The 26,236-nt window shown below is 62.0% G+C and overlaps 2 protein-coding genes and 1 long non-coding RNA gene across 3 annotated transcripts; all 3 read left to right on the top strand.

The window, feature by feature from the left end:
- Window positions 1–276: 276 nt before the first annotated feature.
- Window positions 277–3,341, top strand: LOC148774933 (uncharacterized). Its single transcript, XR_016035383.1, has 3 exons — window positions 277–412; window positions 1,635–1,713; window positions 1,925–3,341. It is a non-coding gene; the product is annotated as an uncharacterized LOC148774933 (long non-coding RNA).
- LOC129542499 (uncharacterized) lies at window positions 2,177–8,068 on the top strand. The gene is made up of 8 exons (XM_055404976.2): window positions 2,177–2,227; window positions 3,250–3,558; window positions 3,790–4,038; window positions 4,160–4,283; window positions 5,519–5,724; window positions 6,254–6,324; window positions 6,517–6,612; window positions 7,849–8,068. Exons 1-8 carry the CDS (start codon window positions 2,177–2,179, stop codon window positions 8,057–8,059), a joined length of 1,317 nt encoding a protein of 438 aa, XP_055260951.2. The 3' UTR covers window positions 8,060–8,068.
- A 1,506-nt stretch (window positions 8,069–9,574) lies between these two features.
- PPIL2 (peptidylprolyl isomerase like 2) lies at window positions 9,575–25,387 on the top strand. The gene is made up of 20 exons (XM_055404910.2): window positions 9,575–9,701; window positions 11,329–11,378; window positions 12,605–12,650; window positions 14,155–14,217; window positions 15,035–15,086; window positions 15,921–15,972; window positions 17,999–18,090; window positions 18,605–18,694; window positions 19,372–19,447; window positions 20,047–20,207; window positions 21,049–21,124; window positions 21,454–21,560; window positions 21,755–21,844; window positions 22,069–22,102; window positions 22,577–22,694; window positions 24,124–24,180; window positions 24,558–24,630; window positions 24,712–24,774; window positions 24,881–25,020; window positions 25,200–25,387. The coding sequence occupies exons 1-20, from the start codon at window positions 9,670–9,672 to the stop codon at window positions 25,294–25,296; spliced, it is 1,569 nt and encodes a 522-aa protein (XP_055260885.1). The 5' UTR covers window positions 9,575–9,669; the 3' UTR covers window positions 25,297–25,387.
- Window positions 25,388–26,236: the final 849 nt, after the last annotated feature.

The raw sequence follows: 26,236 nt of genomic DNA, 5'->3' as shown, positions 1-26,236 counted from the left end.
GCTGCAAACTCGCGGAGACTGGAGCTGCGAAAAGGCGGGCAAAGTTCCCTTTGATAAGTTATGAATGGGGAGGCAGTGTTCGCAGAACTCATTGTGAAAACCGCGAGCCGTCGCCTCGGCCCGCGCGCGACCAATCAGGGCCCGCAGGCTCTTTTGAAATCGCTCCGGCCCCGGCCAACGAGCGCGCGCGGGGCGGAGCCTTCGCCGGCGCCGGCCAATGGGCGCGGCGCTATGCTAAGGGCCGGGGGCCGGGCCGCCGCCTGTCAGCGGGTTAAAGATGGAGCCGGCGGCCGGAGGGCGCCACGAGGTGCGGGGTGGTCCCGGGGGCGGCTCGCGCGGACGGCCGCCCGCACCTCTCGCCGCCACCCCTGAGACCTGCCGCGGCCCGCGGGGAGGAAGGGACGTCCGCTGCGTGAGTAGCTGGGTCCGCGTTGGGGGCGCGGGGCAGGGCGGCCCTCTCCCGCCGGGGGCGGCTGGTGTGGAGGGGTGCAGCCCAACGCTCTGGGCGCCCCCTCCAAGCAGCGGACCACAGAGGGCCGGGAAGCCCCCTCGTCCCGCTTTTCTGTGGGCCGCAGGGCAGGGAGTCTCCCGGGACAGAATGAGGGGCCCAAGTTGGGGTCCAGGAGCCTGGGACCCGGGCCGGGGGCCTGAATTGGCGGGGGAGGGGGCCGCCGACCCAGAGTTGGGGAGGGGTAACCCTTCTTTTCTCCGAGGCGCGGGCCGGGCAAGGGCGCAGGGTCGTCAGGCTGTATCCACCCCCGCCCCAGGCGCCAGTGGGTTTCTGACCGCACTGGAGCGCGGGCCCCTCTCCTTTGTGTGTGTGCCCTACCCTCGGTCCGCTCCAGCTCAGGTGCTCGAGCCGCCCCTCTGTCTGGGGTAGCATACCCACGGCTCTCCAGAGGGTGCCGGGGAAGGTCTGGCTCCCCTGGGGGTCCTGAGGACCCCAAGGACGGCTGCCCCCCGGTGAGATCCCCTCTGCGCCCTGCTGTCTAGGAATGGGCCCCTAGCCCCACCCACCCAGGGTTGAGCTTGCTTCCCGCCCTGCATGTACGGGGGGGGGGCGGGCGGTGGAGTCCCTCCTGCTGGCCGCAGGTGCTCTGACGAGGTTGCACTACTGTGCTTTGAGGAGCAGTGCAATGATATTGTCAAAGCATCCGGGACCAGCCTTGGAGACCCCTTCCCCCACACTACCACTTCCCTTCCCCAGGCCGGCCCCGGACCTGCACGCCCTCCCCTCCCCCCTGCCCAGCACGCTCCCTTCTCCATGGAAACTTGAGATCCTGGCCAGGCCTGGGCCTCTGGGGTCAGAGGGCACCCTTCCCCCAGGCAGAGGCCCCGCCCCAGTGGGCCTGCATTCCGGGTCTCAGATCCAGGCCGACCACCGGGAGAGGCGCTGGCAGGCCTGCCTGACACTCTTTCCCTGTTGCACTACTGTGTGCCCCTGGCAAGCAGTGCAATGATGAAAGGGCATCGGTCAGGCCCCGCCCACCACCCGCAGCGCCCCGGCAGGGAGTCTAGCCGCTTCACTCCACTAACCAGCAAGGAGGCACAGGTGTGGAGCTGGGCCGGGGGGCCCTCCATCGGAGGATCAGAACGGCAGAGCTGGGAGGTTCTCTCTCAACCTCTCCCTCTAGGTTGTGACTGAACAGCGAGTGGGTGGGGCAGACTCAGAAAAGCTATGGTTTGAAGAGGATCTGTGCAACCAACTCCCAGGTAAGACCGGGGGCTCAAGGTTTGTTCAGGACCCTGTGGACAAGAGGCCCACTGCTTTGCCCGGAGCGGGTCCCCTGAGCCTGGCCCTCCTGGCACGCCTGGGGAGAACGTTCTCCGGGTCCTCCGCAGGAGCAGTGCTAGCTGGGGTGGATGGTGGGCTCAGGAAATGGAGCCCTATGCTCTCCACCCATGCCCACTTGTTCTCTTACAGGGACGTGTGCTGCCCTGAGCCTGCAGGAGGGACGGTGAGGTGCCCAGCATCCCACCCACACAGCTGGAATCTGGGGGACTGGAGCCAATCTGCCAAGGAGATTTGCCCCAGGCATGCCTGCAGGGCCCCCTCAGCATCAGGACCAGACACAAAGGATTTTCATCTGCCCAGTGGCAGCCAGCCATTCAAGCCTGTCTCCTTGAGTGGCCGCCCATTCGTGTCTGAAGGGACATTTGGGAGCACCCTTCATCAATGGCTGTGCCCAGAGGGACAGTGACTTCACCCCCTGCCCTGGCACCCTGGGTAGGATGAGGGGCAATGACACATGCTCATCTACCTCCTAGGCCTGACCCCTTGCTCCTGTGCAGACTCTGTAGCAAACACGCCATGCAGCTGTTTCCTGCCTTTGCTGGGGACTCAGGGCTCTGCTCAAATGTCTCCTGCTAAGGAAAGCCTTCCCTGGGCTCCAGGGTGCCCAGTGTTCCTCCACCAGGGCCTGTTAGATCACATTTTCCACCTATGGCTGAAGCCCTCTTTAGACCAGGAGCGCCTGAAAGCAGCAGACATTTCGTTTTTGGCAGTGCTTGACACATACCTTAAAAAATCCAAAGAAACATATAGAGCATGAAGTGTTAAAAGAAAAACATGAAGGGGATGTTAATCAAGGGCCTGCCAGACCTCTCAGAGGATGCTTGTCCTGGTTTTAAAAAAGCACACACTATATATTTTAGAGTCAAGTCTGTAAGTCACAGGTGGCCAGCCAGGCAACAGAATGGAGATCTGGAGGCAGGTGTATCTGAGTCTGCCTGCAGCCCTAGGCAAGATACACAGGCCAGACCTTCTCCTTCCTTGCAGGAGGGAGACCTCAAAGTGGTAGGAAGTGAAGGCCACCTTCTGTGTTGGGGACAGCTGGGGCTGGTGGTTTGGAGGTTTGGTGGTAGGAAGTGAAAAAAATCTAAAGATCTCGGGGCTGACAGGAGGGGTTGTGGGGAGGGGACAGGAACACAGCACTCCAGGGAGAACCCCGCCATCAGAGACTGGAATGGATGGTGGTGTTGGTCCCTGGCCAGTAGGAGAGGGAAAGTGAGAAGCAGGTTGTGGAGGGGGAAAAACGCTGCCAGTTTCTGCTCTGCTGAATGGGAGACACTCAGGAAACATCCCCCACCCCCCAGGGACACGTACATGTGGGTCTGGAACCCAGGGAACTTGGGGTTCAGTCAGTTCTGGGTTGGGACTAAGAAGCGGGTAAGATGTCCAAGAAGGAATGGTGAAGACTCTCAGCTGGAGAGAAGTCCAGAGAGAAGGTGGAAACTCCCGGGCTGTAGGATTTGTGGACAGAGAGAAGTCTCCGGGGCACTGACGTCCCCTCAGGTCCTACAGACCCTGAGGAGGGGAGCGGACGGGATGTGGGGGCCTGGAGGCAGCCCGGGGTCCAAGGATCTCAGAGGTGGCGAGAGTCGGCCAGCCAGGGACAGGGTGTGCCTGGTCCGCGGGCAGCGGTGCGCGCGCCGTCGAAGCCTGAGGGCGCATGCGCGCAGCGGCGGCATTGTCACGTGCTGCCGTCCAGCCCGCGGTCTCCAGGGAGAGGCCGGAGCGGTCTGGGCGGTGGCGCGCGCGGTGGCTGGGGGACAGCGGTGCGTCCCTGACCGAGCCCCGACGGGCGCTCAGTCCCGGCCCTCGCGGCGGCGGGTGGGGCCGCCCCTTCTCTCCCGGGGCGGATGGGCTGGGCGCGCCCGGACCCCGGGGGTCCCGCCTGGATGGCGGCCGAGCTGCGACCCTCGGGGGGCTCCCATGTCTCCCGGGGCGGGTGGGGTGGGCGCGCCCAGACCCGGGGGGCCCCGCCGCGACCGCCGCTCGGTCCCCAGGCAGCCGAGCCGCCGAAGTCCTCGAGGATGGAGGTCCTAGACGAGTTCGACCGCGAGTTCCCCCAGACTGTGACCTTCTGCGACCTTATCTCCGAGGAGGACTTCGAGAGGCAGGCGGCGACCTACACGGAGCGCGCGCTGCGCCGCCTCTTCCGCAGTCTCGACCGCAACCCGGCGCTGGCCGAGCGCGCGGTGCGCACGGGCAAGCAGGCCGAGTGCGAGCGGCGCGGGCTCCTCTCCTTCCTCTGGGTGCGGCCGGCCGGGCGGGGTCGGCGGGCCCGGGGTGGGGGGCGGCGGGGTGGGGCCTTCCCGGAGGCGGCGGCTCAGGCGTCTGGCTCCCTCCGCCCTGCCTCGCCCGCGGTCCTCGCAGGCCAAGGCGTCGTGTGCGGTCCAGGGGGAGCTGAACTGCTGTAACAGCGTGAGCGCTCCGGAGATGCACCAGCGCTTGCAACAGCTGAAGAGACGTATCCACCGCGTGCACCTGTACTCCCAGGGTGAGCCCACCGGGCGCTGCGCTGGCCGCCCGACTCACTTCCCCGCGGGGCCACAGCGGGCCTTCCACGCCTGCTTTGTCAGTCAGGAGCCCCGCACACTGTTTGGGTGGGAGGAAAATTCGTGTTCACATGGGGACAGCTGAGGGTGGAGCTGGAAGGTGGCCGCGTTCCCTGCCACACCGGGACGGCAACCAAGGAAGAGGCCACTCTGTTGGCATCCCCTGTGAGGTGCGGTGACCTCGCTCCCCACCCCCCATGCCCTGGACTGAAGAATTGTGATGTCCTTTGGGGAACCCACTCGATTTGTGTCCCTTGTCGGGATCCCCTGCTATGTCTGCTTGGGCCCCTCTGCCGGTGTGTCTTGGACGGTTGCTCTGAATTTGTGATGCGGTGTGGATTCGGTCCCTGGGTGTGTCCGTGTTCAGGGCTGTGCGATGGCGGTGGACTCCTTTGTCCCACATGGGCCCTGGCTCACCTGGGCGGGGGTGGGGGTAGTCCCACAGCACTCTTTCATCCGACAGCTGACCCCACAGCACGTGTAGCTTTCCTCACAGCTTTCCGAGGCGTTAGCATGGTGTTATTTATTCCTGTTTTATAGAAAAGGAAATGGAGGCCCAGGGAGGTTGCCCAGCATATGTGGACCACATGGGAGTGGTGTGCTGGATGGGGACTCAGGCCGGGGTTGCTCCAGGTGCAGGCCCTCAGCCTCCCATCAGCGCCCCCAGCAGTGCTCATTCTCTCCGGAGGGGCTTGTTGACCCCTACTGTGTTGATGGGCTCCAGATTTGAACAGTAGAAAGACCCAAACTCACAAGAACAGGGGAGAGGTGGGGGGACGCCCCGGGTGTCTCCCTGAGCTCACTTCGGCAGGACTTCCTCCCTATGGGCTCTCTGCACACCCCCAGGATGACCCAGGGCTGGGTGGCATTGCTGGACTCACTGTCAGACTGGCAGACTCCACCGTGGGTGACTCCAGGGTGGGTGGCAGGCTAACCTTGGTGGTGACACTCCGTCGCTTCCCATGGAATTCCGTCCTGGCATCCAGCCTGGCTGGGCTCCAGCCTGTGCTTTGGGTGGTTCGGACTTCCCTGCGGGGTGGCCGAGGGGCCAGGGAGATGGCGCGTGTGGGTTCCCATCAACGGTCGCCTGGTTCCCCTGCCCGTGGGTGGGCCTGTGTCTGCCCTCCCACACCTGTCCAGGCCTGGGGTAGGTGCTCACGGACGCCTCCTGTCCCAGATGCCAAGAGGAGGAGGAGGAAGCGGAAAGCGGAGAAACCAGGACGCGTCGTCTCGCAGGACCGCTCATCCTCCCCATGCCTGCTCCCAGCCCTACCGCCGCCTAAACCACCGCTGCCGCCTGCGGCCTCCACAGCGGCCCCGCCACCTGCTGTCTACACTATGCCCAGGGTCTTTGGCCCCTTCTCTCTGCTGCCCAGCACATCGGTCAGTGGCCTGCGGAGGGGCAGCCTCTGCAACCTGCTCAGAAGCACCCCAGCGATTCCCTGGCCCCACGGTAGAGGCTCCCAGAATGTTCTCTGCAGGCAGCAGCAGACGAAGCGGATGATGAGGGCCGCTCAGCTGGCAGTGTTGGGTGGGGGACGCACGGGAGCCCGCCTGCCTGACCTCAGGGCACTCAGCAGGACCCTCAGGCTCCCAGGAGATGCCCACCGCCCATCTCTCTTCACAGGGGCCATCCCCCAGGCTGCCCTCGGAGTGCCTCTGCAGCGCCCTTCCTCCTTGGCCGCCCCTCCTGACTCCCGCTTACCTGTCACCTGCTCCCAGGCAGGGCCGGGGCACCTCCGCGAGCTCCCAGGCCCCGTTCCCCCTAACACCAAGTCCCGGCTGGCCCCCAGCACGACCTGAGCTGTTTGCCGATTGGCAGAAAGGCACAGCGTCCCCCTAGTTCTTGGAGAAGGCGCTTCTCTTCCCGAGGATAACCCGACATTTGTCCTGTTTCCTTTGTGTCCTGCAGCTGGAGAAAGTGGAAGTTTCGAGATCTGAAGTGAAAGTAAACTGGACTGGCCTGTCATCAAACCCAAGGAGGTGGGAGGATTTATTTGAGGCCCCAGGCAGACTCCAGACGGAAGGGCTTAGGGGAACACGGTCTTCTCCAGCCCATCCGGAATGCTGTCCCCCCTCTCAGCTGTCCCTTCACCTCCTCGTCGGCTCGTGCCTGGCCCGTGCCCCCCCCCCCCCCGCACCGAGGCTGAGCCCCTGCCTCACCCTGTCTTGCAGCCACATGGTCGACCTGACCCCCCTGGTCCTCAATCCTGGGGGCTTCCACTTCTCGTACCTGACCAGGAACAGCGCACACAAGCTCCACTTCCCCTGGTGAGTGTGCCCTGGAAGGATGTGCAGGGTGATGGTCCCTCCCACTCCGGGAGGCACCCTAGTGTCATCAGGGACCCCAATGCTGGAGAGTGGCTGCCCCTTCCTAGTGCTTGTAATGGTGGGAAAGCAGAACCAAACTGCCTGGGGGCCAACATAAAGGCAGCGATTCCATCAGCTGGGGGGAGCCCTGGGATCTATCTGTACGTGGTTCTGCAAATCGTGTTTCCTGAATGTGTGGTTTTATTTTAAATTACCTGTTTTTGTCAGGTATTTCCCATGTCATCGAGTGCTGAGATTGCAGCTTCATTGCGTTAGGGAACTTTTTTGTTTGTTTTTAAACAGCTCTATTGAGGTATTATTCACATACTGAGGCATATAATTATTATGAGGAATTCCATGAGGCATATAATTCACGCATTTAAAATAATACCAGTGCTGGCAACTCCCTGGTGGTCCAGTGGTTAGGACTCAGTACTGCAGGGCCCAGGGTCAATGCCTGGTTCAGGGAACTAAGATCCCACAAGCTGCATGGTATGGCAAAAAACAAACAAACAAACAAACCCAAGACCCCCGAAAGCCTAGAAACTCACCAGTAATAAATGCCGAATACCCACCCTGTTGTATGGACAGAGCACCATTTACTCAGCTACTCTCGAGTGTTGAAATATCCCCTTAGTGGGGACAGTTCTTAGCATCCTGTTACGTATTGCTCTCTGAGCGAGTTGTGTCGCCTGTTGACGCCATCACCAAAAATGGGTTGTTTTTGTTTTTTAAAAGTTTACAAAAGCAGAACATATTCTGTGGGGAAAAAGTTCACCGTACAGAAATGAATACATAAAACATGAGAGTCCCAATACCTTGGTTGCTTCTGTAAATCAAGGCAGGCTCACACTGCAGCTTGCTTCGTCCACTACCATATTCTACTGGGCGTCTTGACTCTCTGGGCTTTAAAGACCAGCTTCTTTCCTTGAACAGCTGCTGGGTAGTCCACTGCAGGGCTGGGGCCTGGTTCCTTTGGGCATTCCCTGACATGTTTGGATCATCTCCGGGTTTACACAATCAAACATTGCTGCAACGGACAGCTTTGGGCAGACATCCCACGCAAGGGGCTTCCAGTGGCAGGGATGCAGCAAGACCATCGCACAGCCTGGGTTCCGTGGCGTGTTCTTCCGATGGCCCCGGGTGCTCGGTGCGCCTCATGGGTGCAGATCCATGTCTCCCGTGTCTCCTGCACAGGACCTCGGTCTGTAGCAGCCCCGCCGCCCCCGAGGAGACGCCGTCCTCCTCTGTGAAGGCGTCCATCTTCACCCCGCCTGTCCTGCTCAAGTTCCAGCCTGTGCCCAGACCCAGAGATGACTCAGAGAGTGACCCTGGCAACGCAGAGTCCGTGCCCCACCAAAGGGACCAGTCGCCTCTTCTGTACAGACCGCGGCTGGAGGACGAATAAATTCCCCTGCTGGCATCTTCCTAGTACTGTGCCCTCACCTGCGCCTGACCCAGGGTCTCAGCCCTGGGCACTCAAAGAGCAGTGGGCGAGGGGAGCTGCCTTTCTGTAGTGACTCTGTGACCGCTTTGGGCCTCACTTGATCCCACTGAGTTACAAGACTACCAGTTTTTGCTATGCCTGGCCCCCAAACACAAGCCTTAGAAACAGTGGTCTGTTCTCCCCATGGGATGGCAATGAGCCAGTGAGTCGGTTTCCAACTTGGTGCCTTGGTGAGTCGGTTTCAAAGACATGTGACTGATCACCTCGCACACTGGCCTTAAAATCAACCTGCATGTGAGATGTGAGTCCTCACAAAGTGCCCAATGGTGCTGGCAGGTAGAGCAGATGTTGCTTGAGCCCTTAGGTATGCCCTGCACCTTGCTTGGGGCTTCCCAGGTGGTGCTAGTGGTAAAGAACCTGCCTCCATGCAGGAGACGCAAGGGACACTGGTTCCATCCTTGGATTGGGAAGATCCCCTAGATGAGGGCATGGCAACCCACTCCAGTATTCTTGCCTGGAGAACCCCACAGACAGAGGAGCCTGATGGGCTACCGTCCATAGGGTTGAAAAGAGTCAGACACAACTGAAGCGATTTAGCAGCACGCACAAACCTTGCTTGTGACTGGACATAGCAGACAAGCAGTTGGGGTTCTCGCTCTTAGGGAAGTTATGTCTCACCCTGCACAGCGTGTGTGTGTGCATGTGTGTGGTAAGCCAGTACACAGATAGATTAGTACAGGATTACGAGTGGTGACAAGCCCTTGTGGGAGTTGGGATGGAGCTGTATGCAGTGACTGGCTGGATAGTGGTACTTTGAGGAGACTGGACCCTAGAGGGGAAGGAGAATTCTGCTTTAGCAGCCATGTTGAATTCGAGTTCACTCGTTTCCCAAGTAGAGGGCAGGAGTCAGGAGTGCTGGCCATTTAGTGTTGGGAGTCAAGGGATACAGGCGTTTAAAGGCACGAGCCCAGGCAAGATCACCCAGTGCTTGAGTGTAGAGGGAGGTCTGGGGTTTGGCCCGGGGCACCCCAGTGTGGTGGTCTGGCCGAGGGAAGAGGCCGAAGGGATCACAAGGGCTTTGGACCTTCGGGCTTGATGGCCATCTGCCCCTGGGTCGCCCAGGAGAGGGGGCTGCAGGCAGTGGGGTCCGGGCGAGCGGTGAGAGGGCGCATAGCGAACGTGGGTGTCCATCTGGAGGTGTCGGCCTGCGGCAGAGTCGGGGCCGAGGCCGGGGGGCCTTCGGGGCTCCGAGGGGAAGCCCTGAGAAGCCAGGTCAGACCAGGGCGGGTTTAGGGGGGGATGGCGTTGAGCTGCGGCCAGGCCGGCGCACAGAGGTAGGTAGGTGGCGCACTGAGCTTCGGAGACAGGAGGCCGCAGCGCGCGCGCGGGGCGGGGCGGGGCGGGGCGGGGCGGGGCGGGGAGCGCGCGGCAGGGACCACAGTTCCCGGCGTGCCTAGCGCCTGCTTCCGGGGCGGCTCGGCGGAACCCGGAAGCAGTTGCGGAGCGCGTCCCGACGTCGCGGTCCGAGGGCTGGTTTCCTCCTGTCTGCGCTCGCTGACCCTGCCGTCGCCATGGGGAAGCGACAGCACCAGAAGGACAAGATGTGAGTTGAGCCGCCGCCGCCGGGAGCGGGCTTGTCCGCCCGGCGCCCCGCGCCCGCGCTCCCCTAGACGCCGCTTCCCCGGAAGCCTCGGCGGTCGCCCCGCTCAGGCGCGGGTCTCTGGGATCCAGTCCCCTCGGCTCCTCGGGCTCGCCAGCTCTTCCCTGGCGGGTCTCGGGCGCGGTTCTTGTCCCCCGTCCCCCGATCCGCTCCCGAGCTCCAGTATCTTCCAGTTAAACCCTCTTGGGCCCCCAGCTGCCGTCGAATTTCTTTGATTTTCTTAACAGCCAGACGATATTCAGGACTGCTTTCCTTTAGGTTGGATCTCCTTGCTGTCCAAGGGACTCTCAAGAGTCTTTTCCAAGAGTCTTCTCCAATGATTTTTCCCGTGGTCATGTATGGATGTCAGAGTTGGACTGTGAAGAAAGCTGAGCGCCGAAGAATTGATGCTTTTGAACTGTGGTGCTGGAGAAGACTCTTGAGAGTCCCTTGGACTGCAAGGAGATCCAACCAGTCCATTCTAAAGGAGATCAGTCCTGGGTGTTCATTGGAAGGACTGATGCTAAAGCTGAACCTCCAATAGTTTGGCTACCTGATGCGAAGAACTGACTCATTTGAAAAGACCCTGAAAGATTGAAGGCGGGAGGGGAAGGGGACGACAGAGGATGAGATGGCTGGATGGCATCACCGAAAATCTGATGGGCTTGTGGAGTTCAGTGAGTGAGCCCCGCTGTGGAAGGAAGTTTTTGCTCCTGGAAGGGACTTTTTTTTTTTTAACATTTTTATTGAATTTGTACCAGTATTGCTTGTTTGATGTCTTGGTTTTTTGGCAGCAAGGCGTGTAGGGTCTTAGCTCCTCCACCAGGCATGGAGCCTGCACCCCCTGCATCGAAAAGCAAAGAGGAACTCGTCCACTGTCAGCACTTGAGCCTGCTCCTCCCCTATTTTCCCCTCTCCGTGGCCGCACCCTGGCCCCTTCACTGGGGTCAGAAGCCTGGGAGCTTCCCTCTGGCTCCTGTCCCTCAGTAAGTCCTGCTGGCACGTCCAGGAGCTGACCACATCTTGCTGGTCCACCCATCCTCTCAGGTGGAGTTTTTGCCCGCTCCGTCTTGGACCTTTGTCGTCGCTCTTGATCGGTGTCTGCTGCCTCCTGCTCGATGCTCTGCACACCGCAGCCAGAGTGACACTTTGAGGACTCAGGGTCCTATCAGGACCCCCCCAGCGCCTTTCCATCCCACTTGAAGCCAATCTAGAGCCCTCCCATGGCCCGCGAGGACCCTGGTGACGTGACCACCCACCGAGTCTGTGTCCTCAGCAGCCCCCACCCCCGGGCGTTCGCGGCGCCTCTACCTGGAAAGCTCTCCCCCCAGGTCTTCATGTGGCCAGCCATTTCTCACAGTTAATCCTACTGTTAAATTGAGTTCATCTGCGCCGCAAGACCATTTGGGTTTGCTTACGGGTTTGTGTATCGCCCATATCTGTATTCTGTTGTGTTTATCACAATGTGTCTGACATATACTAGGTGTTTAATAAGCATTTGCCAAATGAGCAAAGTGACTCGGTCATCAGTTTATTTCCAGAGACCCTGTCTTCATGAAAGTGGAGATAGTAAGGTTCTCTCTCTCTTCAGGTACATCACCTGTGCTGAATACACTCACTTCTATGGTGGCAAGAAACCAGGTAAGACGTGGAATCCCTCTGTTCCCTTTGAGTGTGGGGGTGTGGTTGAAGGTGGTGTCTTCGCTGTAGAGTGAGCCCGTGAAAGTGAGCAGTTAAGGTGGAGGCCAGTGGGCAGATGGGAAGAGGGCGCGGCTCACAGAGGCGGCGGCACACGAGCGCTGGAGCAGATGTTCGGTCTTGGTGGTGGCTTTTTCGTTTTGGCTGTGGCGGGTCTGTGCTGCTCTGAGTGGGAGCCTCTCTTACTGTGGGGCTGGGGCTCAGTAGTTGTGGCGCATGGGTTTAGTAGCCCCGTGGCATGTCAGATCTTCCCAGACCAGGGATCGAACCTGTGTCTCCTGCATTGGCAGGTGGATTCTTAACCACTGGACCTTGAGGGAATTACCTTTTCTTTTAAATGTTGGTGATTTTTTTTTTTTTAAACATAGGTTAAAATAGTGTCTGGTCTATCCAGTTAGTAATACAGAGGATGACAGTACCCAAAGCCGTCATGGCTGCAGTCAGAAGAGCACCCTCCTGCTCGCTGCTGGCCCAGAACTGGCACGGCCTACTGGGAAAGCAGAGCCGGGGGTTAGCAGAGCCCACAGCCGGGGGTTAGCTAGGGTTGTGCCGAGGTGTGTGCTTTTTCCTCTAAGCTCTTTCTTGGTGTACCCCATGTTTTGGTTCTGTCTGTTTTAGACCACAGCAATTTTTGCATTCTGTAATTTACATCAACATTTTCTTTTCTTTCTTTCCTTTTTTTATTTTTAAGCAGGCGTTACTATTCTTCTTAAAGGGTAGTGGAGCTACAACACTGTATCTCTTCCAGGTGTACAGCTCAGTAATCTGATATTTCTGTAGTTTGCAAAGAAAAACCCAAAATAGTTCTGGTAACCATCTGTCAGCATGCAGTTACTAGGATGTTATTGACTGCAACCCCATGCTGTTATGTTTCGTTCTTATGACTTACATGCACTTTTAATTTTTATTTGTCTATGTATTTATTTAAAGTTTACTTATTTGTTTGGCCGTGCTGGGTCTTAGCTGTGGAACATGGGATCTAGCTTCCTGACCAGGGTTGGAACGCAGGTCCCCCTGCATTGGGAACATGGAGTCTTAGCAGCTGCACCACCATGGAAGTCTGTGTAACATGCACTTTTTCTTAAAGTGTAGTCGACTTGTTGGAGCACTTTTGTGAAATTCTTTATGGAATAATTATTTTTCCCGACCTTTGTTTTCATCTCACGCAGATGTCCCACAAACAAATTTTCGTCGTCTGCCTTTCGATCACTGCAGGTAAGAGTTGGGAGAGCTTCCCCTCTCTCGCGCAAGTATTCTGGGGTACTCCCCTGTGTGACAGTGAATCTGACCCCCAGAGATGCCGGGGTGGCTTCTGTCTGCGTCCCCTGCTCGACTCTTCCCTGGGGCCAGAGAAAGGACCCAGCAGTGGAAAGAGTGGGGTGCCTTTCTGACCAGGCCGTTGCCTTTAGCCCGGTGCTCACCTCCCAAGGCGGGTGTGCTCTGTCCTCAAGCCACCCGCACAGCCCGGAGAATCCGTGCTGGGCAGGCTGAGCTCCCTGGCCCAGGTGCCCCATCCAGGAAGTGGTTTGGCTCTGAGCTCTGGGCTGTCATGCTTTCCTTTCAGTCCCGAGTCTAAGTGGCAGCGGCAGCAATATCCATGCTGTGTGGGCCCCCTGCCCCTTTCCTGGGGAATGTAGGTCACTGTGGGGGCAGGGGGACACTGCTTCAGAGCTGATCGAAGGCCTTTTCCCTCGTGAGGCTTGGGGGAGTGGGCTGGTCTGGTGGTCCCCTTGGGCTCGAGTTTCCCCAAGTTTGAGCCATGGTCAGCCCTGTCCTGCACAGCTGTGTCTGCACAGCATGCCGCCCCCCGCCCCCCTGACCAGGTTCTGAATCAGTAGGTCGGGGTGAGCCTTGAAAGCTGCCAAACTCTCCTGGTGACCCGAGCACCGCAGTGAGGCTGGTCAACCAGATGGCACAGGGCAGTGAGGCCCCCCGTGGAGAGTGAGGGCTTCACCTGTCTCACTTGCTGAGGGAGCGGGTGAGGCCCCGGCCTGGGCGGCTGGGGTTCTGTCCACCGCCAGCAGCCTTGTCATCCGCCTCCCGGGAGTGTGGTCTTGTGAATGGTTTTGTGGAGATCTTTGTTTCCCGGAGCCTCCCAGAGGCTCTGTGTCTTGCCCATTCTGTAACTCCTGGGGTTCTAGGGGAGGATGTGCCCTTGAGGCCCCGCTGGGAGAAGGTGCGTGTTCACACTCGTGCTGTTGGGAGCTTGCCTCGTCGTTGGTTCCTGCTCTGGTCAGTCCCAAGTGGGTACCCAGGGCTGGAGAAGAGCTGTGGGCCACAGAGGGAAGCTTCCTGGGGTGTTGTCCAGGGAGGCGAGCCTGGTGCTGCCGGGCTCTCCAGGTCCCAGGGCCTGACCCCTGCTGCCCGACACGTGGGAGACAGAGGCACGAACAAGCCAGGTCAGAAGGGCCCTCGCGGGCTTGTGATGGAAACCCCAGGCCAGAGAAGAGGCGGCCACCGGGGCATCGGGCGCCTCCACCTGTGGGCACTGCTGCTCCTGAGCAGACCCTCCACAAGGCAGCAGGTGCCCTGTGACCCCCGCCTCCCTGCATTGGAGCTTCCCAGGTGTCAGACCTCGTCTGCGTCATGTGCCCGTCCCTTGGGAGTGTGCAGGAGCGGTGCCCACTGTGCAGCAAGGAGCAGGGGGGCCCCCGACCGCAGCCGCCCTGTCTCTGGGTCGGGAGCGGGTGGTGCTCAGGGGTGGCTCTGTCGTTCCCAGTCTCTCTCTGCAGCCCTTCGCCTACCCAGTGTGCACCCCCGAAGGCGTCGTCTTTGACTTGCTGTGAGTTTTCCCTTGACTTCTAAGCTGACGGATGTGGTGAGATTGCTGGCACCCACCCGGGACAGGGCAGCGGGAGGGTGTGGGCTGCACGCAGGGCCACGCTGCGGTCCCGCAGCCTCCAGAGCCCCGGGTGGGCCTCTCGGGGACGGGCGGGGCAGCACTGTGAGGGCCCCCAGCGTTCTGACTCATGCCCCCGAGCTGCTGGAACATTGGAGCGTGTGGTGCTCTCGCGTCGCGGAGGCAGAGCATAGTCAAGGTGCCTGCCTTTCCGCTGCTGCCCTCGGAAGCCTCGAGCTCCATCTGCTCCAACAGGAGAGGCTTCTGTCGTTTGCGCGTGGCTCCGTGTCTTTTCAGAGAGCGTGGAAAGCACTTCAGAGTGAAGGGAAGTTGGGCTGTAGTCTCAGCGCCGGGACGAGCGCTGTCAGTCTGGGCCCCTCTTTGCCTGGGAGGTGTTTGTGGGAACCTGGTGGAGGCCACACTGTGAGGGTGGTTCCAGATCCATTCTTCAGTTACACCGAGAGCTTTCTGCCCCTGTCACGCAGAACTTTCTGGAAGTATGGTTTTGGAGGCTGGCCCGGTGCCTCCTTGTAGAGCCGGAGCAACTCGTGTGTAGGTCTTAGGGTTGTTCATTCCCGTCTGTGCACAACTGCGGTCAAAACCCCAAGCGACCACTGACGCCTGTGCAGCGGAAATTCTCGTTCCCGTCATAAGGCGGCGAGTGAGGGCGGAGTGGCCCCCAGCCCCCTGGGCAGCCGCCCCCATCCCAGCCCCCAGCTCTGGCCCGTCGCCGTCTGACACACTTCGTCTCTTCCTTCAGGAACATTGTTCCTTGGCTTAAGAAGTACGGGACCAACCCCAGCAATGGAGAGGTAGGTGGCCGTGCAGGAGCTTCGGTGAGGTCGGCGAACACTCTGATGTCACACGCACACGCAGCCCCTCCCTTCCCCACGCCTGTCCTTTGTGGAGTATGCCCCCCACGTGCCTGTGTGTGGATCACACGGTGGCACCCTCCTGCGGTGGCACTGTGGGCTTTGGCATCCCCTGCTGTTACCAACGCTGGCCGGGCACTCGTGCAGGGGCCCCCAGCCTGCTGGCCCCAGGGCTGTGTTTTCGGCCTAGTAGCTGCTGGCACGTTGCCCTGGAGGAGTCAAAGCGTTCCAGGCGCCTGCTGGCACGTGTGAAGGGGATTCGTCCCAGGCCCTTGGAGGCGTGGGGCACCCCACCCCTCTGGGTGATGCTCCTTGGGGGCTCTGTGGAAGCTCGCACCACGCTGCTGACGAGCCGTGCGTGCTGTGCGGGAGAAAACGCGGGATACGTCCCTGCCGCCGCAGCCCTGCACACCTGTCACAGGCCTGGGCCTGGTTCTGCTGCACCAGCTGTGCTCTGTTCCCTGTGGCGTGTCTATAGTTCACTCGCAGTGGGGTGTTAGCGCTATGGTGCGGAGCCGGCTCTGTGCTGCCCCGGAGGAGGACGGGGACCTGGGGGTGTCGGGGAGCAGCGCCAGTGCTGCAGAGAGCTGGGGCGGGCGAGGCAGGGGGGACGGGCTGGGTCACAACTGCCCCGAGGGGGCCTTGGCCTTGTTCTGGGCGGGCGGGAGGCTCAGCGGGGGTTAAGCCCGAGACAGCTGCTCCCTGCCGCACCAGCCTGGTGGCCTTGGCGCCGCTTCACGCTAGTTGCTTGTTCATTAATTCCGCTTCTTCCAGAAACTGGATGGCAGGTCCCTGATCAAGTTGAACTTTGCGAAGAACAGTGAAGGTGAGAAATCCTTCCCAGCCGGCTTGAGGAGTGGCCCGAGGGACCCGTGGCCTCACCTCCCACCAAGTTCTCACCTTCTGAGCAGGCCGGACACTTACTTTCAATTTTTTCAATTTCTCAAAAATGTGATAATGTCTTTCTAGAGGCCTAGGTAGTTTAAAGCTGGGAATGGGGATGAGCCCTCACTGTGGGGCACTTGGGCCCCCTGGGGCATAGGCCCTGCTTGGCCGTGGCTGTGATCCAGGTGTCACTAGAGACGGAGCTGCTCGGGCTGCAGCCTGGTTGGGCATGGGGGCAGGGGCTCTTGGGCTCTTTCTGCTCAGCTCAGCATTGGTTTCCCCCCCCGGCCCAGTCCCGGGGTCCTGCTCTGCACCCCTGCGTGCCCTCCAGTGTTCTTGCTGGCCGGACGCCTGTGTTGAGGCAGCCTCCATGGGCACTGACCTTGTTCTCAGTTTGTTATGGACCTGGGCGTGTGCAGGTGCCTTGGTGGAGGGCGGGGTCAGAGTTTGCTGGTGGGTGGGTTCTGGGCATGCGTGGAGGCCGGCCAGCCCCCAGCAGGTGCAGACGGCAGTGAGAAGCCAGCCAGCCTTGGCGCCCGGACAGTCTCTGGATGCCGGGGAGCTCCCTGCTCCAAGAGTGGCTCCTTCACAAGCGTTCACTGAGTGCCTGCCTGCCGCATGCAGACAGCATGGGCCAGGCCTCTCCTGAGATGAGAGGGAGGGGGCCTTGGAAATGAGGTCACTGTGATGGGTCAGAAGCAGCCTGTCCTGGGGTCAGAGGTGAAGTGGACTAAGAGGGAGGGGCTGGGGGTCGGCTGACGGGGTTCGAGAGGGCATCTGTGGACAGGCGGGCCGTGAGGGGTCCCTGTGGGGAGGGTGTTCCGTGCAGAGGCCCGGCTGTGACAAGCCCCGTGGCATGGGGTCCGCTGTTACTCGCACGGTGTGAGCGGGTCAGGGTGCAGGGGCTGTGGTCTGGGGTCAGCTGAGGCGGGGAGCCCAGCAGTGTCTCGGGCCCTGGACAGTCACAGGAGGGCTCAGAGATTTGAGTAAGAAACGTCTGGCCCAACTTATTTGTTTTTAAATTACTTACTTGGTTGCGCTGTGTCTTAGTTGGAGCATGTGGCATCTAGTTCCCAGACCAGGGATTGAACTTGCATTGGGAGCGCGGAGTCTTAGCCACTGGACCCCCAGGAAATCCCCCTCAACTGTGCCTTAAATTTTTCACCACCCTTGATCTAGAGAGCGCTCTCTTGGCCTTGTGTCTTAGTTGGTGATTTTAGGGTCGAGAGAGTCAAGTTCGTGCTGCCCGTCTCCAGCCCCAGCTTCCCTCCGGCTGCTGCCCGGCGTCTGAGTTTATCTGCGCTCCCTCTCCGCAGTGTGTGGGTGCCTTCGTGCCAGTTCACGCTTAAGTACTTGAGTGTGTCTCTAAAAGCTAAGAACGTAAGAGGCGAGACCACTCTCGTTATGCCTAGGAAGTTAGAGTGGATTCTTTAGTGTCGAATGTCCAGGTACTGGTCCAGTTTCCAGAATGCTCTTGGGATTCTTTTTTGAAGTTTTGAGGTCAGGGTTCTTAGAGTCCATACAGCTCCCAGTCTCTCATCTCCGCGTGTCCCCCTTGCTGCAGCGGCCTTGTGGGGACTGACTGGCACGGGCTCCCGGCTGCCCTGCGGGGTGGGTGGGGTGCAGCGGGGCAGGGAGGGGTGCAGGTGTGGGGACGGGGCGGGGTCTGAGAGAGGGGCTGCCATGGGTGTGCGGGGCTGACAGGTCGAAGGGGCAGCAGGCGGGTGGGGAGACAGGCTGGACCCCGAGGCAGAGGGCAGCCGGGTGGGCTGGGGTGGTCCTGCAGGAGGCGGAGTTCTGCTCTCAGGGGAGGGGCCTGGGCAGCCCTTCGGGGGACCCCCCACCCCAGGCCTGCTGCCACAGGGTTCCTGCTCCCTCTCTGACCCCACACTGCTACCCCACCCCGCCCCACCCCTGCACCCTCTCTCTGACCCCCGCCCCGCCCCACCCCTGTGCCCTCTCACCAGGGAAGTACCACTGCCCAGTGCTCTTCACCGTGTTCACCAACAACAGCCACATCGTGGCCATCAGGACCACCGGCAACGTTTATGCCCACGAGGTGGGTCGTCATGAGCCCTGGTGGGGACACTGGGGGGGTAGTGGGCCTGGGCCCCCAGAGGTCACGGGCTAAGAGCCACTGCTCTAGCCAAGGGATGGTGGCCTGCCTGTGGCCTCCGGACCTGGACAGGCAGCTCTGCCCGCTGAGCAGGTCCTAGTTCCCAGGCCCCGCAGGCCCGCAAAGACCCTGAAAGGAGCCCAGCTCTAGGCCCTGCCCGGGGAGTGTAGGGCTGGGGTTCCTGCTCTGGGCCAGGCTGTGTGTGGCAGGCTGCGGGTTTTCATGCCCGCCCCTGGATCTTGGCCCCTTGGGGCTCTGGGGTCATGGGTTGGGATTGGGTGGAGGTGGGTGGCTGGTTGGGAGCAAGACATCAGGGACCCACCTGGGGCCCAGGAAGGTCCCGCCCCCTTGGGGGCACCCTCTGGTCCCCTCCTTGGCCCTTTCTCCTCTTCTGGGTGGGTTCTGGGCTGTGGGATGCGGGGAGGCATTGTGACCGTTGCCTTCTTCCTGGCTGTAGGCGGTGGAGCAGCTGAACATCAAGGCCAAGAACTTCCGAGACCTGCTGACGGACGAGCCCTTCTGCCGACAGGACATCATCACCCTGCAGGTTGGCGTCCCTGCCCCGCTGTGCCCTCCTGGCTCCCTGCCTGCGCAGCCTGGCAGAGCCCCTCCCGGCTGTGGGTCACCCTGGGCCTCTGAACAGGCCACTGCCGCAGTCTGGGGCTCCCGGCTCCCCACAGGGGCCGCCCTTGACTCATCTCTGCCCCGAGAGCGCCTCCAAGTCGAGGCCACCCCGTTTCAAACCTGAGGGCTGGGGCAGGTGCCCAGGACCTGGAGCGAGCCTAGAGCACGCCTGTAGGTGTCCCGAGAGCCCCAGGTAGGCTCATGAGAGGCATGGCCGCAGAAAATCGGGGGCCTGGGTCCTCCTGTGGCTCGTCCCATTATGATCTAAGGCCAGTGCATGGCTCTCCCCCAGGGTGGGCTCTGCAGCCCCGGGCAGACTGTGGGGTCCACCTGGCAGCTGACTGCAGGGGGTGGCCGGTGGGAGGGTGTAGGTGGGCACCCTGTGTCCTGTGCTGACAGCTGGGGGCACTGGTTGGCTGTGTGTGGGGAGAAGGGGTGCAGCTGGGGAGCGGGTTTGTGGCCCCTTCCCTGCCTGCCCCTGCCGACCCCCGGCCTCTCCCCAAGCCCGGGCCCCTGCCCGTCCCCTGCCTCCTCCTGCCCAGCAGCTGCGTGGCCTAGGACGTGCCGGGCTCACTGCCACACGCGTTCTTTGTGCCATAGGACCCCACCAACTTGGACAAATTCAACGTCTCCAATTTCTTCCATGTTAAGAATAACATGAAAATAATCGACCCAGGTACGTACAGCCCAGCTGCCCAGGGGCGAGGGGCTAGGGTAGCAGAGCCAGCACCCCTGGGGGACGCTCCCCGCCCCTCGCCAGAGTCTGGGGGTCCCAGGCTGCTCTGCACAGGCCTCGAGTGTCTTGAGCTGCTGTGCCGTTGTCCTGTGCTGGGTCAGCAGGGCCCCGGGGCCTGGGCGTGTGGGGGCCAGCCGGGCCGTCAGGACGCAGCCACAGGACCCACAGGACTGCTTCCTCTCCTGAGTCCCTGGGGCCTGGGTCACCCTCTCCATGCCCCTCAGAGATAGTCCATTTTTCAACGCAGGCCTGGGCCGGGCCGTGTGTGCTGGCTGCTGGGGGGCAGGTGGGCCCCGGAGGGTGGGGAGGGTGATGTGTGGCTGTGACCCCAGAGTTGGACCAGGGCAGTGGCCTCACCCCTGCTCCCTCCACGGGCTCCCACGGGACTGTTGTGACCCAGAGGCTGTGATGGACCGAGGCACTGGTCGCCCTGGCCTTGTGCCCAGCTGGCCTCTCAGTGGCTCTAGCCCCCGGTCCCCTCATGGCGTCTGGGGATGGTGCTGGGTCTCGGCTGCTCAGGACAACCGTGCTGTCTCTAGATGAAGAGAAGGCCAAGCAGGACCCATCTTACTATTTGAAAAACACGAACACGGAGACGCGGGAGACGCTGCAGGAGCTCTACAAGGAGTTCAGAGGGGACGAGGTGCTGGCGGCCACCATGAGGGTCCCCGAGAAGGCAAAGGTGGACAAGCTGAACGCCGTGAGTAGGGGGCCTGCTTCCCTGCCCTGGTGGCACACCTGGAGCGCGGTGCTGGGTGGGGGGCTGCCGGTAGCCTCTGTGGTTCCTCGCCACAGAGCAGCCTGGGGTGTGGGCAGGCATGGCCCTGCGGAGCTGGCCACCCGGAGCCAGAGTGACCCAGGGGTGCCGAGCTGCCGGGGGACGGGGGCAGGTGGTCCCAGGGTGCCTGTCGCCTGGCCCTCACCTGCATGTCCTGCCCCCATCCTTGTGCTTGGCCCTGGGCCCCAGTCGGCCGTGAGGGGACAGGGACTCGTGCCCTGGCCTGTCGGGCCCTCAGCTGCCCCCACCCCTACCAGGCAGGGACTGGGGCTGGGAGACCCCCTTTAAACAGTGGCCCGGGAGGGCAGGTGTGCTAAAGACGAGGGTATGTTGTTCACAATTTTCTCTAACAGCGGTTCCTAGTATTTTGATGCATTTTTTTTTAATAGGAAGAAACCTCTTATTTGTGTGTGTGTTTAGAAGAAGAAAAACATTTTATCGTGGATGAATATTTCATGTACAAACTGGAAACCTTTAAAAGGAAGCTCACGTGCCTGGTGCTCTGAACCCCAGAGGCGCCCACGCTATGCCTGGCGCACTTTTCCGGGTTTCACTTAACACGAGGCTTGGCAGCCAGGCCTTCAGTGCAGTTGAAGCCCAGGGTTGCAGCTCTCCCTAGGCCCTGCAGGAGAGGCTAGCGTGGGCTGGGCATACTGTTGGCCCAGGAGGCCCCCTGGCACCCGGCGGTGGTGGAGGGAGGCAACGGCAGGCCTGGGGTGGAGGGGCAGCCCGCGTGCTGACTGCCAGTGTCCTTTCCCCGCAGGCCCACTATTCCACTGGGAGGGTCAGTGCCTCTTTCACGTCCACCGCCATGGTTCCTGAGACCACGCATGAAGCAGGTAGCGCCTGGCCCCACTCCCTGTCTGCGGTGGCTGAGCATGGGCGTCCCCTCAGCCCACCTTGGCTCTGTGGGCTTGCCGGCAGCTCGCCAGCAGTCAGGTGGGGATGTCCCTTTCGAAAGTGGGCTTGTGTCTGGTGGGGGGCGTCCGTCTGGAGGCTCCCCTGGGAGGCCGCCCCACCCAGGCCCCAGCTCCCTCCTTGGCTGGTCTTGGCTCGTCAGGGCCCACTCTCCCCCAGACCCCCCCGTCCCCTTGTTGGCCCCCGGTGCCCGCCATCCCCCTGGGCCCCCGACCCCGGACAGGCGGGCAGCTCAGGCGTCTCCTCGCAGCGGCCATCGACGAGGACGAGCTGCGCTACCGGTTCGTGAAGAAGAAGGGCTACGTGCGACTGCACACCAGCCTGGGCGACCTCAACCTGGAGCTGCACTGCGACTCGGTGCGTGGGCGCCCCCGCCCTGGGAGCCCCCGCGTCCCCCGGCTGAGGGCCTGGCTGTGGGCCCCGGGAGCCCCGCGCAGCCTCGGGGTGCTCAGGCTCGCCGCGTCCCCCGGCTGAGGGCCTGGCTGTGGGCCCTGGGAGCCCTTCCCACCGTTGAGGCCGCCGTGTGCCTCACTGGAGCCCCCCTATTTCAGACCCCAAAAACCTGCGAGAACTTCATCAGGCTCTGCAAGAAGCAGTACTATGACGGCACCATCTTCCACCGGTCCATCCGCAATTTCGTGGTGAGTGCTGACGCCGGCTGCCCCGTGCTCATGTGCGGGGTCCTCCCCACGGTGGGGGTGCTGACCCCTGGTCCCCAAGGGCCTTCTCGGGCCCCAGCCCAACTGGCTACATCGAGCTTGTGGGGAGACCCGGGAGACCCCATTGTCTCCAGCAGTAGCTGGAGGTGCAGGCAGGCAGGTGGGGGCTCACGGCGGGGCTCCTCACTGGCGTGCTCTTCCCACAGATCCAGGGAGGCGACCCAACGGGCACTGGCACAGGTGGGTGCCGGCGCTGGGCCCCTGGGAGCACTGGCTGCGCCGGGGGCCATGAGGGGTGGGGCATGGGGGCCCCAGAGCCACAGCCTGTGGTCTCCAGCTCCGTTTCCTCGCTCTGCACTGGTGGAGAGGCCTCCTCGGGCCTCCAGGGGCCCCCTCTCTGGCAGCAGACCTAGGGGCCCAGCGGTGGGGGTTGAGCTCTGCCCTGGGGGCTGCTCCTCCAAAGCTCCCCACCCTGCTGGCTGCTTGGGCCAGCCCACCCTCCCTCATGTGGAGTTTACTCTGAGGGCTTGGGGCTGGGGGTCTGCGGGCAGCTGGGGGTGGAGGCCCTGGGACGGCCCACCCTCCCTCGTGTGGAGTTTACTCTGAGGGCCTGGGGCTGGGGGTCCGCGGGCAGCTGGGGGTGGGGCCCTGGGGCGGCGAGGTTTCTGGGCTGCCTGGGTCGCGGTCATCCCGCTGGCCTGGCCTCTCTTCCAGGCGGGGAGTCGTGCTGGGGGAAGCCCTTCAGAGACGAATTCCGGCCCAATCTCTCGCACACGGGCCGCGGAGTGCTCAGCATGGCCAACTCGGGGCCCAACACCAACAAGTCTCAGTTGTGAGTTGATGGGGGTGGGGGGCGGGCTCCCACGGGCTCCCCGTCAGCCTTGCCCTCAAGGTTGTGCCCACCTGCATCCGTCAAGCCAGGAGGCCACCCCGCACTCGGGTGTTGCTGCTGAAGGCCAATGTTAGCAGGAGGCGGGGAGCGCCCGGGGCTGCTGCAGGAGTCCCTCACCACGGCCTTACCTGCTGCCTCCCCATGGCAGTCCTTGGGAAGGAGTTTTAAAAACGCTGAACTGCTTAGCTCAATTTTAGATGCTTTTCCCAGACGTTACAGTCCGTGGGAAGGTGGTGGGTGTGTGCTCAGGCCTGCACTGGAGTCTGTCTCTTGTGCGGGGTCCTGGCCGTGCCTTTAAGCGTGTCTGGGCGGCCGTGGGGGCACAGGGCATGTCCCCTCTGAGTGGTCCCGGTGTCTCTGGGAGCCGCCCCTCCGTGGGTGGACAGGGCCTTGCCGCTGCCCAACAGTGAGGGTATCTGTTGGCCTGGCATGGCTTGTTGGAGTGGAGCAGGATGGGCCCTGTCCAATGGCCCGGGTGACTTGTTCCCCATGGTTTTCTCTGTACCTCTCCCAGCGGGGCCCCCTGGGGAGCATCCCACAGAAGGGGGACCTCCCGCCGACCACGAGGAGGGGCTTTGGGCTGCCCTCCTGTGCCAGCGTCTGTGGGGCCTGCAGTGCCTCCCCAAGGGCGGTCCCCACGCTGTTTCCTGTCTGCTTGGCTGAGTTGCTTATTTTCCGACGTGGGTGTGATTCCAGTCGGAGCCGTGTGACGTGTGTTTTAGAGGATCAGGCAGCGTGAGAGCCTCCGTGTGGGGACACGCCTCGGCTTTCCAAGGACGTCTTCTACCTTTTTAATGTGACTTCACAGTTCTTGCTCATGGGAGCTGTGCCTTCCTGTAGGCAGCTGCTCATGAAGGGATTTGTAGTTTGTGATAGCTTGGAAAGGGAGCTTTTCTTCCCTCATTCTGGAGTGGTGGTCGCTCATGTAGAGGAAACTGCTACGTCCATCTTGGTGGTGGGGGGCGCAGTTGCCAAGTGGCGTATAGCTGGACCCTTATCTGAGAGAGTCGAGGCTTTGTGGACATTCGTGTTCTCAGCTTGGGGGGCGGGTGGACTCGGGTCCTTCCAGGCTGGGCTCTGCGGGGCCTGGTGGGTGGTGTCGTCACCTGGCCCGGCTCTCGGGTCTGCTTTTCCAGGTGAGGTTTCGGAGTTTATGTGTTCCTGGGACGTCTGGCACTGGGGTCGTGTGTTTTCCTCCCGTAGGCTGCGGGTGCTGCTCCGGGGGGGTCAGCCTCTCTGCCATGTCCATGTGTCTGTCCCGGCTGAGACTGTTGACGGTGCACCGTCCCACTTGGGAGCTTGGCCTGGGGCGCTGAGGCAGGTGGGTGGGGAGGCGTGGGCTCTCCCTGACCACCTCGTCCTTCCCCAGCTTCATCACTTTCCGCTCCTGCGCTTACCTGGACAAGAAGCACACCATCTTCGGGCGGTAAGGAGCTGGGCAGGGTCTTTGTTCGGGGTGGGTGGCTGCCTCCCCCAGGCCGGGCCTGCGCCCCTTGTCCAGTCTGTGCGCAAGTGGGGGGTGACCCTTGGACCCGAGACCTGCCCCCCGTAGGCTCTCCCTTCACAGTCCCGAAGCTCAGAGCTGGGCCATGTCCTTCCTGTCTCTCCACATTTTGTCCAGGACTCGGTGTTCACCCTTTGCGCCGAGTCCTCTGCGGACACTGTGTGTGTGTGGACAGGTCCCGTCAGTCTGTTCTGGCGGCCGGCCACCTGCTCAGTCTGTGCCCTGGCCTGCAGGGGTGCCCCGCGTTCAGGGGTGCCCGTGCCGGGCGCGTTCTCAGGCACCCCATTGCTCTGCTGCAGGGTTGTTGGGGGCTTTGACACACTGACGGCCATGGAGAATGTGGAGAGTGACCCCAAAACTGACCGCCCTAAGGTGTGTGCCACACAGCAGAGGGCCCTCCCCTCGGGCTCAGAGCTGGGTGGGGGGCCTGCTCACGCCCACTTCCCCCGCCAGGAGGAGATCCGCATTGACTCCACCGTTGTGTTTGTGGACCCCTATGAAGAGGCTGACGCTCAGGTGAGGAGGGGCCTGGGGGGATGGCTGTGCCCACAGCCAGTCCAGTTCTGTCCCCGGAGCCCTGCCTGGGCCAGCACTCAAGCTCGCCTCCGCCTGGCCCCCACAGATCGCCGAGGAGCGCAGGAAGACGCGGCTGGAGGCGGTGGCCCCCGAGAACATGGCCAAGAGCAGCCAGCCCCCACAGGGGAGCCAGGGCCCCCAGACGTACCGCCAGGGGGTGGGCAAATACATCAGCCCGGCAGTCACGTGAGTTTCCCCGGTGCCCAAGGTCCGCGTCCCGGGTTCAGAGCCCATCACTGGGTGTCAGATGGAGGCTCCGGGACTGCGCTGTCAACTGGGAGGGAGCTGGAGGGTCGGGGCCCGTGCAGCCCTCCTCGCTGGGGGCCCGCATGCACACAGCAGCTCATGTCCGCTGTGCCCCCCAGGAAGCGGGTAGCAGAGGAGGAGCCGTCCACCAGTGCAGCTGTCCCTGGGGCCAAGAAGAAGCCCAGCCGTGGCTTCGGGGACTTCAGCTCATGGTAGCAGCTGGCCACTGCGCTGGATCCGGTAGGGACTCAGGGCTGGGTACATGAAGTCAACCATCGGTCCTTCAATAAAACTGGCTGCCACCCGAGTCCTCTCCTGGCTCCCTCCCTGGGCGGGTGGCTTGGCCCAGCCCTGTCTCCACATCTCAGGCTTCTGGGGAGGAAGGGCTGTCTTCTGACCCCCGTGCCCCCTGCTGGTCACCTCAGGGTGGCCAGTCCACTTGGTGTGATCCTCCAGCTGGTGGTCACCTGGGACCTCAGACCGGACCTTTTGACTCGGGGGGTGGGCAGAGCCTCGATGTTCCATCCAAAAACCTTTTATGCTTCTTGGTTCACTGGGCCCACCCGGCCCCAGGGCTGCTCCCTCTGCCATCAGGAGGGTGAAGCCTGCAGGCTTCCGCTGTCCTGGCCGGGGCTGAGCAGGGGCCCTACCCTGGGGACCCGGCCTTGTGTTCACATTGACTGGTGCCCTGGTCAGGGTGTCCTCTCCCCGCTGAGCAGCTGCAGAGCCTGTCCTTCCCACGTCGCCCCCTGCAGCCCTCCCCCTGGACACGCTCCCCGCCCCCCCCCCCCCCGCCGGCTTCCAGAAGCACCATAGACGCTCAGGACAGCCGCCTCCCAGGACCACATTCGCTGGTGCTGGGAGGCCTACAGCCTCCCTGCAGCCCTCGCCCGCTCTCAGCGCTGAGCTCCCGGCTCCGCACGGCTGCCCCCGCCAGGCCCCGTGCCCACTTCTGTCGGGTGTCTTCTCACCTGAAGCCTCACGGCAGTGAGGGCAGCCAGCTCTTGCTTCCAGAAGATACTGTGGTTCTTCCCGGCTCTGCTGCTGGGCCCGGGCCCACAGGTCCACAGACACGGTGGCACCTTCCCCTCTGGAGGCCCACTGGGACTCCTCCGGGGCCTGTGACTGTCTGTGGGACCTGGGTTCCACAGGGACC

Source organism: Moschus berezovskii, chromosome 19, assembly GCF_049115385.1.
Source record: "Moschus berezovskii isolate FMDL1 chromosome 19, NW_MosBer_1.0, whole genome shotgun sequence".
Taxonomy (NCBI): Eukaryota; Metazoa; Chordata; class Mammalia; order Artiodactyla; family Moschidae; genus Moschus; species Moschus berezovskii.
The sequence above is the reverse complement of the archived record's forward strand: the minus strand, read 5'-3'. Positions and strand labels throughout refer to the sequence as shown.